At 37.9% G+C, this 14969-nt stretch overlaps 1 protein-coding gene across 9 annotated transcripts in view; it reads left to right on the top strand.

The window, feature by feature from the left end:
- NAALADL2 (N-acetylated alpha-linked acidic dipeptidase like 2) overlaps positions 1-14969 on the top strand; it is a 1281993-nt gene that overhangs the window by 579258 nt on the left and 687766 nt on the right. For all 9 annotated transcript variants that reach the window (XM_070509419.1, XM_070509420.1, XM_070509417.1 and 6 more), the window contains one exon: positions 2416-2917. In XM_070509419.1, the coding sequence (XP_070365520.1) occupies positions 2424-2917 (494 nt within the window). In that variant the 5' untranslated portion in view covers positions 2416-2423. The remainder of the gene's footprint in view (positions 1-2415; positions 2918-14969) is intronic.

The following is a 14969-nucleotide window of genomic DNA, read 5'->3' as shown; positions in this document are numbered from 1 at the left end:
ACCATCTTCTAACCCATCTGAATAATTATCATTTAACTCCAGGTGTTACTCCCTTTCTCTTCTTGTCTTGATGTGATCAAAGCCAGAATTCAAATGCTGTACTTTCTTGGATCATTTTCGAAACCAGTCCAAGCAGAAGCGAGGGAGGGCAGGAAAGAGGGAAGGGAAAAGAAAGGGTTTTGCAGAATCATTCCTGAGGCCGTTCTAATGCATACTGCCAAATAAACACCTGCTGATAACAGTTAGTATGTCGTGTGCATTTTTAAAAAATATATTTTAGTCTCTACATATGGACTAATACTAAAAAAAACCCAAACAAACCAACAACATCATAGGTGTGTGAGTGTACGTGTGTGATTATGCCACCTCCTCCCCTTCTCTACAATGTCTTGCAGAATTATCTAATTTCTTCTGCATTATTTAACTCACTTTTTTCTTCCAACAGTCCTTGACAGTCTTCCTTCCTCTAATACCAGAAATGTCCCTTCTAACCCATGTAGCCTATGTAACGCTTAATGGATGTTTTAGGTTCACTGTCTCAATTAATCCTAATGACAACGCTAGGAGGATTATCTTATTATCATGCCCATTTCAAAGATGAAGACCCTGGGTTACAGAGAAGTTAAGCCTTTTACCTAAGGTCACCCTTTCCTAGCTTTTTCTCTGAATCTCTGGCCATGTGCTCCATCCTCAGTCACAGCACACCACTCTGGGTTTTTCAGGTGGTCCACGCACCATGCATTCTCATTCCTCTGCATGGTGTAAATTTTCTCCTGCCTGGATACCCGCTTCTCACAGCTCTGATCTGCCCTAGTTAACTCCTTCTCTCTTGCCAGAAGTACCCCAGAGATCGCTTTCCTGAGGAAGCGTTTCCCATATTTTCCGTTAGACTCAATCACCCCGAATCACCCTTGCACTTTGCATATTTTATTTGACTGACTTGATTGTTCATGCATTTGTCTTTCTGATTGAACTGTTCCTTACTTGAGGAATGGGAGCCATTTATCTTTGTCTTCATTGCCTATCCCAGTACTTGACATGCACCAGATACTCATCTTTATTGAGTCAACTCTAGGTAAGAATGAATCCTAGATTTTAGGGGACTAGATGAGAAATCTAGTCAGAATTGCCAATTTTTATTTTGTAAAGTTTAATATTTAACTATATTTGAACTCTCTTAAACATTCAGATCAGTTTAATTTATACAGACCTCTACCAGCCAGCATTGGAGCTGTGTATGCCCTTAATTCTGTGCATAATGCCACTCCCTTTCCTGAAGTCCTTGTTTGTATCTTTTTCATTAGAGTTCCCTTGGTAACTACTGGCCCTAAGGCAATTAGCTAATCAGTTGTCAGTTGAGCTCTGTTCTTCACCCACTACAGTGGGACACATAGAAAAATCATAAAACATAGTGAGGGGCCTTAGAGTCCAGCTGGGGTGACAAATCTAATACACAGAAAATTTAAGTATAAATACTCTTAATCCGCAACTGTAATACACCAGTGGGTTACTGAATACAGGCTGAAGATCACTTGTAGTTAATTAGCCCAGTTATCTTAATACCACTCTGCAGGATACAACAAACTGTCATCCAAAACTGTGTAGGGGAGAAAAACCTCCATCTGCCACTCCTGTAGCAAGGTTATGAAACCCAACTCTCTTAGCCTGGCAAAAGGCTTCTCTCCTTGGATGGATGCCATCGCATCTTTTATTTAAAGTTCAACGAGCCAGGCCAATTCATGTCACTAATTCCATGGAACATCTTGGTCATCTGTGGTAGCCTTTAGTTTTTCCCATCCTTTTGATAACTCATGGCTAAGTAATCTATCATATTTTGCTTCTTATATTTCTATCAAGTTGCTCCTTCATCTAGCTGTTCTGCCTATTCTTATCCTGAATTCATGTCTTCTCCTGAGTTTGTTATCCTGAATTTTGCGTTTCTGGTAACTTAAATCTTATAACTTAAATCATCCCCTGTCTGTTTTTTTCCCCTTTGACTTAACAAATCACAGCTTTATTGCTTCTGCCCTTAGTTTTTCTTAAAAGTGATTTTGAAAATGTGTAAGCTTAAATTTTGCCATCATTGTAATACATTATCCTCAATGCAATTGTGCATGTGTGGCTTTTTTATTCTCCTGAGCTTCAAAGTAATAGTGTGTGTATTTTACGTCTTCTCATAACTTTTCCATCAAGCACCTTCCACCTTTATTTTTTCTCTTCTTTTCCAATAGTAAACATCAATAGCAAAACATAAGATTAAATAATTAGCTAAAGTGATTTTCTACATGGACAATGTATTTCACCTGATTATAATTACTAAAATTTTATAGATACTTAATATGGATTACTGTTTTCACCTTAGAGGTGTATTTATTGTTCATTTTAAAGAAAATATTACTTCTCTTATTTTTACAGGTAAAAAGATGGCCTATCAGAAGGTCAATGCAGATCAAAGAGCTCCAGGACATTCACAATACTTAGACAATGATGACCTTCAAGCCACTGCCCTTGACTTAGAGTGGGACATGGAAAAGGAGCTGGAGGAGCCTGGGTTTGACCAGTTTCGGCTAGATCGTGCTGAGAATCAGAACCTGGAGAATTCAGAGACTGCAGACCTCAATCTTGATTCCATTCAACCAGCAACTTCACCCAAAGGAAGATTCCAGCGACTTCAAGAAGAGTCTGAATATGTTACCCGTTACACAAGATCTGCACCAAAGAGCAACCCCTGCAACTTTTGCCGTCTTTCAAAAATGCTTTGCACAGCCATCATTTTATTTATTTTTGGAATTTTGATAGGCTATTATGCACATAAAAATTGCCCTTCAAATGCTACATCATCAGGAACACTTGATCTTCAGTTATATCAAGAGATTATCAAGACAATCCAAGCAGAAGACATTAAGAACTCTTTCAGGTAGGTGTAAAAGAAATACATGTTGGTGGGATGCATTTTCTGGGAAAGATGTTTCACAGGGAGTACCCAGCTGGTAATTTTGCCATGGTTTAAGGTTAATCTTGCAAGCTGAGAAACATAACTTACCAGCATACCCTTCACAGAGGGGGTGCACATTTTCAAATTTATTATACTGCAATACAAATTTATGATGCTGTTTTATTAATTGATAATCATAACTACTATGGAGACTAAAAGACTCAGCCAGTTCATTTTCTCCCTCTTAGGAAGCCCAGGTAGGCCAAATTGGGATGCAAAGTTTGCTGGATATAAGTGTAAGAAAAACTAAGGTGTTAGCCATATGATTGACATTTTTTTTTTTTAAGATTTTATTTTTTCCTTTTTCTCCCCAAAGCCCCCCAGTACATAGTTGTATATTCTTCGTTGTGGGTCCTTCTAGCTGTAGCATGTGGGACGCCGCCTCAGCGTGGTTTGATGAGCAGTGCCATGTCCGCGCCCAGGATTCGAACCAACGAAACACTGGGCCGCCTGCAGCGGAGCGCACAGGCTTAACCACTCGGCCACGGGGCCAGCCCCATATGATTGACATTTTTAATGACATCAGAATAAAATATATTTTATTAACTGTCAATATATTGTCAACATGTTAAATAGTAATATATTTTGATAACTGTCTCTTATGGTCAAGAGCTAAGACAGACACTGGTGTACCTTTTCTCCTGCATCCCTGAGCTTCCATAATGAGCACATTTTATTGAAACACATTGGTTTCTACACAGTAGGCAGTTCTGAAAGCTTATCTCTCATGTTTGTGTATTCTCTATATTCTCTAGTCAGAATGTGTTGATTTTGAATTTCAATGATAATAAAATATTCTTTATCAGGCCTTAATTCTGAGTTCTTGGGAAAAGTTCTACCAATGTATAACTGGTGAGTAACTTCAAAATTTTGTTGTTTCTTGTATTATTAACATATATCTTGAGTTGTGAAGGGTTCCCTAGCTTACATATTTAGTGAAGTGAGGAACTGGAAAGGGAAGATTAGATATAAGCTTCCACATATATCTTCCACATTTGCCAAGAAAGGACAGTGTTAGGTGAGTCATATATGTTGTTTGTAGGTAGATTAAGAGAGGGATACTACTTCCCCAGGATATTCTTTCTCGGTTACACTGACTTCTTATAGCCAAGAAGTCAGCACGTGTGCATTTCTGTGGAGCATGCCCACTGAAGATGCATCATTTAAATTGTGTGCTGAAATATCACGTATGTTGACATTGGTGAATTATAATTCTCTTCCTGAAGATCAGATCTGAATGACTGATGGAAATTTGTTTTCTACAACCTTCTGTGTCTGCTATTTACTGTTTCATAAGCATCCCTGGACATATAATATGCAATAATAGCTCTTTCCATGATTTTCCCAGCATAAAATTGTTTATATTGAATTGAGCTGAAAGACATTCCATTGTCTTATAATGAGTGATTGTATCAGTCAGGATCCAACCACGACAAGAGAAAACTCCCTGAATATTTAAAGCAGAGGGCATTTAAAGTAGGGAAATTATTCCGTTAGTGATGAAAAACCGAGAAACCAATCAGGGACACTGACAGCCCAGAGATTAACAACGAAATGAAACTAATACTAAACCTAGGCTGGAGGGATAAAGGGAGTTGGAGTAGCTTCATGGAAGCTGGGACTTTTTGTGTACACAAGTGCGGAAGTGGGAAGATGTAGCCTCATCCAGAGACACCACTGAAGACAGAGAGTAAGAAGTACCACAGCTTCTTCCCTCCTCTTGTCCTGTAGTATCCTCCTAGTTGTCCCATTGGCTAAACTCAGCAGGAAGGCTGCTGGCGCAGACCTGAGAAACTCATCTTGAAGGGTTCAGCTCCCTGGAGCAGGGGAAGGGGAAGGGGTCTGTGGAAAATAGATCTAACTGGCACACAAATGTTATTAAAAAGAAAGAGAGAGGAGGGAGGAAGAAAGAAAATAGAACTCTATAAAACTGTGTCTACTATAACTTCATTGTGGACCTTCATTCTATTACACAAGTGGCACCTAGAAAAGGATCCATGGCTCTACTTTCTTAATATTGAGAATAATTATGATTTTCCTGAGCAACTGCTTAGTTTTTTATTTATGGACATAATGAATCTCATAACCTAGACTGCTTCTCTCTTTTCTTTGGCTTTTAGAAAGTTCAGAGTCAAATGTGTATTGAAATCATTAAGAGCATCACAGCATGCATTCTATGTACTAACTAGCCTACAGAGTTATTTTCTCTCCTCATATTCCTTTGGCTTTCTTTACCTTACTTATTTTTTTATCAGCATTATAGACATCTTTAAAAACTGACTCATGACCTCTTTGCAAATAGGCAGCTGGCTCTAAAACTTTAAATGTATAATTAAATAAAAATATTATTTCTCTCAGAATAAGAGTTGCGTGACAGTAAAGCTCATATTCTTCTCTTAAACTTGAACATCAATAAAACATATATTTTAAAGCTAGCTACAAAAATATAACCACCAGCAATTATACTTCTAGTATTCAGTGGTTGGGCACAGATTCACAACTATGCTCTGTCAAATACCCACAGTTTTTTCCTTATTGAGATAATAATTTTTTTCTTCAAAAAATATTTTTGCTGCAAGTATGTTTACAGTAACTTTCTCTGAACAACACTTCCTCATCCAAAGACAGCTATTCCCCCAATAGTCATGCTAACCACATGCCTTATTATGAGTTCCTAAGTCCTCTTAGCATTAACTGTACATCACCGGTTCCTACTGCTGCACTCCTTTTACCATGGAATGTACGATTGATCTAGTTTCCTGTTCAAGATAGTGACAACCATGCCTTGCCTTCAGTCTTAAATGAGGGAGGCAAGGTGGTCCTCACCTAAAGAAAAGCTGGCGGTGGAGTTCATGGAGACCCCGTAGGGGTCTGTTTTATGGTTATCAAAGCACTAGAAAGCCTCCTTTTAATGAGTGATTTTCTTTCCTCTGATCCCACAGGACTACATCTTTTGCTGTATTTGCTGTCATTCTTTTGTACAGATACAAGGCTTGATGATGGTGATGCCATCAGCATCTGTTCTCTAGTCTCCAGCTGTACTTTCCAACCATCTTTCTGCTCCTCCTCTGTCTTGTATTATTTTTTTTGGTCTCTGCTTTCTCTACCCTTGTGTTTTTGTTCCTCTCCAATTTCAGCATTAGAAGGAATGAGAACAGGAAGGTTGGGAGAAATGAAGAAGGCAATAAAGCCACTGGCATTTTGATTGGACAAAAACATGTAAATATATAACAGAAGTGCACATAATTCAATTTCTGCAAATGATAACAATGAATTTAACAGTAATAGAGTGATGGTTCCTAGAGCAAGTAATTAGCTATTCTATCATTGATCTTTCCAGATAACAAATGTGCATTGTCTTAAATTTAATCACAAAAGGAATACATAGGGTAAGATTTATTTAATTAAGCATAGTATTTTGTTGCTGTGGACTTTAGATAAAGCAACTACTTTACTCAGAGTTTCTCAGTGTTATGCAGAATGACATTAGTTCTCTTAACTGACTGGATCAACTCACAGATGAAAGCTGATGTCCTTCACAATCCCTAGTTATCTGGCCAGAGCAAGAGCAGCACCCACCAATAGGCTGAATGAGGATTGCTGGCGGACGGGCCTTTTCCTGCAATGACCTTCTCAATCTGGACCTCTTCAATGACTATGTATCCTTTGAGGTCTGGCTCAGGTGCCAACTCCTTCCTGATGCTCTACTTGATCTCTCAGCAGTTGAGTGTTCTCTTTCTCCTCGCAACTATCAGTACTTCATTTTCTCTCTTTTTGTTGGCTTGAATTACTTTCTACTTTGCACTGGAGAACGAACTATGAGTCTGGCACAGTACTTGAGTCATATTATGCAGACACTCAGTAAATCTTTACTAAGGGAGAGAATGAATCCACAATACAGACCTTCTTGATAAAGGCTTCACTTCCATGTGGATTATAATTTTTTTTAAAGGAAATAATATATACTAGTTATTCGTGTATATTTATTGAAATTTGAAATTATAATTTATATATTAAACCTTTGAATTTTGAACATATTTTTATCTACATTCTAATAACATGTACTAAAAAATAGATTTTGATGGCAGAGGATTTTCTTTCCCTTATGTAAATATATGCTGAATATCTACTCTATTCCAGGCACTTTGCCACTCACTCTACAGTTTTTAATGATATTCTGTTTAATCTAGAGAGCATTCTTTTTCTATAAAGAAGAAGTGAGAGTAAAATTTTCACAAAAAGGTATTTCCATGATCACAGGTTTTATGGAGGTGCAAAGTAGGTCCCCTCACAGGTCTTTTTATACCCTGCTAATTTCAGGAAGGGGTTGTCCCTGTCTAGGGTCAGTTCTGCCTGAGCCTTTCTTTCTTCCTTCTCAATGGTCAAGTAGAATCAGAGGATTCCCCCTTCTCTCTCTCTCGTCATCTCCCATCTCTCCTTCTCTCCCTCCTTGTCTGTTTGCCCTCGCCCCACTCCCTATACAGCACAAATTATTTTAACGTCAAGGTTACATACTGAGATTAAGTTACTTACTTACTTTGTTAGATATAAATATTTCTGTTAGCTACATCAAGGTCATCTGTTCTTACTGGCTGCCTAGCCTGAAAATTGTTCAACCTTAAGGCTCGTCACATTTTTCTTATATCTTTCCTGCATTGACTATAATATATTTTTTCATCCATTCACTTCTTGATCTTACTCATTCCAAAAAAGGAACAAGATCAGTCAGGTATAGTACAAGGGAAAAACAAACCTTTTCCTTTGAGGATCAAGTATGTCAGTTTCCTGTGGATTCACTTGACTTCCTGAAACTCTTGTGATAGAAAAGTTGGTAATGATCACATTTGGTAGAGTGAAGTCTAAGTTAAACATGGAAAGGTTGGGAACTGATTACATGCTTCTCTCTTTAGTGTTCCTTTTTAATGTCAGTGAAATCAAGATTCATCACCCTTTGAAATTTTAATGTCTCAATCCATGCTTTAGAAATTAAGCAAGATATCTGAAAATTGCAGTTAAAAGTATTAATCCCGTAATCTCATCAGAGTTTTAAATTTAAATTAAAATATATGTGAAAATGTGCTATTTATGCAATGTTTACCAAATCAAATTAAATACTTTATTACTTTAGCTATAAAAAATTCCAAATGGATGTTTCTAGCTGATGGATGAGAAAGTAAAGTTGGCTGGTAATTCAGATACTTAAAAGTGGGTGAGGAAAGCTTGCTCCCTCCTGCCCCTATCCTGGGAAACTATAACAGAACAGATAAGGGATTTTATTTCCCCAATTTTAGATGCTTATAGAACTGCAGTGTGATGGTTAATTTTATTTTATATGTCAACTTGGCTAAGCCACAGTGCACAGATGTTTGGTCCAACATTATGCTAGATATTTGTGTGAAGGTATTTTTTAAATGAGATTAACATTTAAATCAGTAGACTTTGAGAAAAGCAGATTAACTTCCGTAATGTGGGTGGGTCTCATCCGATCAGTTGAAGGCCTTAATAGAAAAAGACTGATCTTCCAGGAAGAAGCTAGTTTCTACAGCAGACTGAACTTGAACTGCAAGTCTTTCCTGGGCCTCCAGCCTGCTGGTCTACCCCACAGATGTTGGACTTCTCAAGCCTCCACAATTGTGTAAGCCAATTCCTGAAAACAAATCTCTCAGGGCTGGCCCCGTGGCCAAGTGATTAAGTTCGCATGCTCCACTTCAGTAGCCTGGGATTCACTGGTTTGGATCCTGCATGCAGACCTACACCCTGCTCATCAAGCCATGCTGTGGCAGCATCCCACATAGAAGAACTAGAATGACTTACAACTATGTACTGGGGCTTTGGGGAGAGAAAAGAAAAAAAGAGGATGATTGGCAACAGATGTTAGCTCAGGGCCAATCTTCCTCACCAAAAAAAAAAACGCATAAAAAATTTTTTAAAAATCTCTCTCTTTCTGTGTTTGTGTATATATATACATCCTGCCTGTTTTGTTTCTCTGGAGAACCCTAACTAATAATACATGTAGGTTTAGAGAACTTAAGTAAACCAATATAATTTGACTGCATTTTTTTACTCTAGAATAAATTAGTCAGTATTTTGACTTAAACTGAATGATATGGAAAATTAATACAGAAATTTGAAAAAATAGACAATGCCCATAATTATACTTATTTCATTAATTAATAAATTTCAGATCTTATTTCTTTTTTTAAGTTTTTGGTTTTTGTGAGGAAGATTGGCCCTTAGCTAACATCTGTGCCAATCTTCCTCTATTTTCTGTATCTGAGATGCCACCACAGCATGGCTTGATGAGTGGTGTGTAGGTCAGCACCTGGGATCCAAACCCATGAACCCTGGGCCGCTGAAGCAGAGCACGTGAACTTAACCATTATGCTGCTGGGTCAGCCTCTGATCTTATTTTTAATATAGTAATATTATGGAAGGATAGAACTTGAAATTATATTCTGGATGTCTAACAAGTATTTCAAATATTTTATTAAAGATGCTTATTTTCTTCAGCTTATTCAGTTTATAGCATCAAAATGTAGTCAACTCCCCAAGCAAAAATGCACTTTCCAAATTTTATGAGGTGTCATTCTCATCTGAAAAAAAAAAAAATGGCATTGAAGTTCCCTTCCCTTTCATTATAACTGGAGCAAATATATTAAATTTTATATGCCTGATTTGGGAAATCAGTTTCTGTCTTCAATAACTGATTGTGTGTTCAAGCTGGGTCCTTTACAAATGAAGTGCACTTCTATTGCTTAAAAATTGCTTTCCTGTGCAACATGATGTAGTAATGAATTAAATCCAAATGAGCCTTATATTCACAATGTCATAATATGTAAGTCGTCCCCTGTGGAACTTTTTTATTATCTAATACAAGACAGGCTAATGTCTTCCTCTCATGGCTCACTTCTCAGAAGGGTATGCGGCTTTCAGTATTAGAAATAAAGAGAGAAAACTATGATTTGAGATCAAATTACATTTTTATAAACTCTCTAAATCACACAGAGCACCTTAACATGTCCCCAAATATGCAAATCAAATTCTGATAGAACAAGAAACAAAAGAAGTAGTCCCAGTTCTATGGAGTACATTTCTATCTGTGAGAGAAAACAGAAACTGAACATTTTTCTTTGAACAGAAATGTGTGCAGGTGGTTTTTACCTTCAATAAAAATAAAATAAGTGTGGGCATTTTCTCTCTCTTTCTTCACTTGGTTTCATCATATTAACTCTATTCTGTAGGGAACAACTTCAGCTTGTACCAATATTGTAGTTTCAGCTGCTATGTAGATTTAAAAGCTGTAATTTATTAGCCTGATAATTTTTGTAATTCAACCAAACACATCAAATATTCCCTTATTTATCTGCCTTAGGCATGTCTGGGTATCATATTGGAATTTAACTAGGTATTTCAAAATATGTCTTGCTATTTCATATGGGCAAAGAGCGAAAAATGTTTATTTTAGTCTAGTGGGGCAGCCAAAATAAACTGTATCAGCTTTTCATAGGCTGCTACCTCTTCTGGTTTCTGGTGGGTTTATCTGTCAGCAGAGGAGACCCCTACAGATTTTTCCTGCATCTTGCTCTTGTGAACCTCAGCCAGATCTGAATCAGCTGGTGCTGACATTATGTGTGATTGAGATTTAAGCCAGCCTTCCCCTATCTCATTTTAAGAAGAGAACCTAAATTCCTATAAGATTTGTTTCCCCTGGTTTCCCTTTTTTAATTATTTTCAATCAAATAATTAAAATTATACACAAAGATAAGCACATTATCCATCTATATAGAAAAATACTAGGGAGTTAGAGGCAATGTCAAAGCTATACTGTTTTGGGGAAAAGAGACACCTTGACTTTCTAATTTAAGAGTTTGCATTGTTCTTAATCAAACTTATATTCCACTTAAAAAAATAACACGTGGAGGGCCTGGCCTAGTGGCACAGTGGTTGAGTTCACACGTTCTACTTTGGCAGTCCGGGGTTCTCCAGTTTGGATGCTGGGTGCGGACATGGCACCATTTGGCAAGCTATGCTGTGGTAGGTGTCCCACATACAAAGTAGAGGAAGATGGGCATGGATGTTAGCTCAGGGCCAGTTTTCCTCGGCAAATAGAGGAGGATTGGCAGCAGGTGTTAACTCAGGGCAAATCTTCCTCAAAAAAATAAAAATAAAAATAACACCTGGGAAAAAAAGAAACACCTGATAGCCTATCATCGCAAGATTTATTCAAGTCTCCTTTTAACACCAGTGCATTTATTCATGTGTTTATTTACTTGATGAATAGTTATTGTGGGCCTACTAAGTTATACTGGGTTATAGAGACAAAGCAATGAACAGGACATACAAGATACCTGCATTGAGAGTGTTCATGTTCCCACTGGCCAGATGGAAGCAATGGGAACATACTTGTTTATGTAAACTAGCTATAATGGCATAAAATTACGTATTGTGGTGGAAGAAAGGGGGAGAGGGAGAGAAAGAGAGCAAGGGAGAGGGAGAGAAAGAGAGCAAGGGAGAGAGAGAGTGACTGTAACTTGCAAAGGTCTCTAGCGATTAATTTGGGATGAAGTGTCAGTTCAATTTCAAATGGGCACTTACGGTGTTCCAAGAGGATGGACCAGTCCGTCTGTCCCTCTAACCCAGGCTGCTTGTGGAACCATAAGGTTGCTCAGCAGCTAGCTGTTTGGCAGAGCTGCCCGTCTTCCTTGCTCTGGGGACTACCGTAGAGCTCCTTCCCTACTAATTTATTTGCCTTTTGCCCCTACCTTTGCAAACAGACAAACAACAACAAGGAAACAAACCCACCTTTAAGAAGCGAGTTCAACAGGAAGCAGCAGGCAGGAGATGGTGACTTCTGACCACTCTTGAATTTCCATTTATTTGCAATATTCGACATGGAATTTAACTTTCCCAAATAACAAACACTATGCTCCATTGCCACCTCTTTTTAAAATTATTGAAGATAGAATAACTTCAAGTTCTGCTTTTCCCCTCAAAATAGCCTCATTTCTAAGGATTGCCTCATCACTCCCAGTGTTTTTGTTTTCATAAATTTCACATTACATACGGAACTGGTATGATATGAGTAATAAAAGAAAAATCTTTCTTATAGCTCAGTCTTATTCTGAAATAACCATTCTAAGGATGACATGCTAATCCTGGATTCTTGAGTCCTTAGTTCTTGTTTAATCAGTTGCAATCTTTGCAAAGAATTGCAGTTTGCTAATTATACGCAACTATGGTCTGACACCCAGAGGTACATGTTAACTTTTTAAGACTGCAGACAATATCGGTAAGGAGAGCTGCTTTACAGACATGAAAATTAAACAAAAATATTCATGTGGATTTTCTTAACAACTACTTCTACTGCAATTTCAGTCCTTCAAATCGATAGGGACAGAGTATTGAAAGGTGTTCTGCTGTAGTCTTTTGGCAGGAAATGTCCAGAAGTCGGGACCGGAGGATCCAGGAAGGCTCAAGGAGTGGGTTCTCAGAATTGAGAAAGTAGCACCTCTGTGGTAATCACAAAGGTAGAGAAGATGGTGACTGCTGCTAGTAATTTTCTTTCCAGAAATAAAATTCTTTTCCTGTGCTGGGAATAGGGGCAACGTGAATAACAGACAGTGCTGATATGAAGCATTGCTCCAATAATCTGTAAGCAGGAAAAAGAAATTTGGGCATTGTGGGAAATAGCACTTGGAAAATAATGTGCTGGTTAGTTGGTGAAAAAAAGCTGTGAAAAATGACACAGAATGACCAAAAAAAAAAAAAAAATAGGAAAGCTAGACAACAGTTTGGGGTGAGACAAACAAGATGACAATCACCAACAAAATTAATTAAATTTTCCTTCTGCCTGGTAGTTTAAGAGAGGATTTCTGGATTAGAAAGTAATCCAGGAAGTAATTGCCAGGAAGGCAATGCTACTGTGAGAATCTAGTCTAGAAAATTCTTGAAAGAAAGGAGGCTTCAGCATAAGCTAATGGGGGAAAACGTCAACAAGAGGACAGTGGAGAAATGGCAGCTTGGTTGTTCAGATCTGAGAGGTCCCCCTAGCATTTCCTGTGTGGGCTGGGTACAAGGAAGGGAAGAAGGTGATGATGTGCCCTTGGGAATATTTATCCAGCCGGAGTCTGAGTCTTGGAAGTGAAGTGAGCATGTGAAGGGGAATCTAGAGAAAGCTGCAAAACTTAGCAGAAAACCAAACACACATGTAGGTCTCACTTGACCTTGGAAATTTGCCCAGGACTTTCCAGAATCTATAGCTAAACTGCACACTCAATGTTTGATAGAGGTCATGCAGTATTTTTCTTCAGATTAAACTATTTAATATAACTCTGTCTTAGGAGTATTTATGTCTAGTGTTTCTGAAATCCCCCAGAGTGCTGGGAAATAGGAATATGCACTTACGGCTATTGTGGAAATTAAATACCAACTCAGTGCTACGGGAGTAATCTGGGTATCAGCCTATGATCCTTTGTAGGTAGCTATCAAGAGTATGTTTGGGAAAATAAAATAATAAAGACTTGGTTTCTGTCTGCTCCTGAGTTAGTTTCACGCTGAAGCTGTTGCTCACAACTCAGTCTTGTCCACAGATAACTTTAGCATAGGTCACTTCCTCAAACATTTAAACTCAGGTTTCTTATGATTCAGTGCTACTGCCTTCTCCAGGCGGGCAGCTGGGAAAAGGTAAGCTAGGGTCATTCTACACATCTCCTTATTCCCTGAAGTGTCAATACTACATTTCTGTAATGGGCATATCATGCTCTTTTGAAGATTTGAAGTCAGGGGAATTTATATCACAGCAATACAAACAACTTAGAAATGAACTTGGAATTGGTCTGCCTGGGATCAAATCTCAGCTCTCCTATATCCAGCTGTATGATCTTGAGCAATTTCTTAAACTTATGACGACACGGTTTTCTCATTTATAAAATGTATATAATAATAGTCTTGCCTTCATATAAAAACATAAAGTACTTAGAGTCTAGCATGTAAGAAACAATATTATGTGCTATCTATTATTGTTATTTTTCTTAGTAAAGGGTCTTCTGCCATTCTCCTCTGGTAATTTCTCACTGACCACCATCCTTCATGGGCTACATCTATATCAGTTTTTCTTGCCAAGAATCTGTCAATATCTGTGAAAGGGCTGACATTTTACTGAGCTTCCAAACTGACAAGTTAGTCTGTAATAGTTTCATAGATACTTACAGGAGACAGGAGACACCTGGGTCAAAGATGAAAGATACTTTGTTACAGCACAGCAAGCAACATAAGCAGAATGTTTGCATGAGTTCTTTGAGCCCCACTTCCCACAGGATGATGAAAAGAAGGCTGGTGGACACCTGAGCATGCAGTGATTGTATTACAGGAGGGGAATTTTGAACTAAGGGACCTCAAATATTTTATACTGGACAGTAAGCATGCCTGAATATTGCTCTTGAGGGAGACACTGTATTCATCTTTTCAAAACTGTAAACAAACCTGACCTTTTCTCTGGAGGAAACATTATCTCTATCTCCCAATGCTGTTTGTTATATGCAATGCTGTCTGTGCCTTTGCTTATGGGATGTGCAGAAATGTGAGGGAGTGAGTCTTATGGAGAATCAAGTTTCAACTTTGGCTCAGAATTTTCAGGTCTTAGTAAATTATTTAAATATATTAAACATCTGCTTCGTGCAGTAGGTAGGTAGTAGGAGTGGTGTTCTCAGGAGAATAGAGCATAATCTCTGCTTTCAAAGAGCTTAAAGTCTTAGCGAAGGATAAAAAGAAAAATATGTCCCAATAGTAAAAGTTGACTGTCATAATTGTAGTAATAATGACATAGACAAAATGCCATCAGGACAAAGAAGAATTTTCATTAGAGGAATATTAAATCACATAAGTATGTCAGTAGTGCTTTTCAATTCTTGAATTTAGCTTCACAGCAAAAATAAACTCTGATAAGTTAAACCAAACTTGAGAAAAACTTGGGGTA

The sequence above is a fragment of the Equus asinus genome, chromosome 5 (assembly GCF_041296235.1).
Source record: "Equus asinus isolate D_3611 breed Donkey chromosome 5, EquAss-T2T_v2, whole genome shotgun sequence".
Taxonomy (NCBI): Eukaryota; Metazoa; Chordata; class Mammalia; order Perissodactyla; family Equidae; genus Equus; species Equus asinus.
The sequence above is the reverse complement of the archived record's forward strand: the minus strand, read 5'-3'. Positions and strand labels throughout refer to the sequence as shown.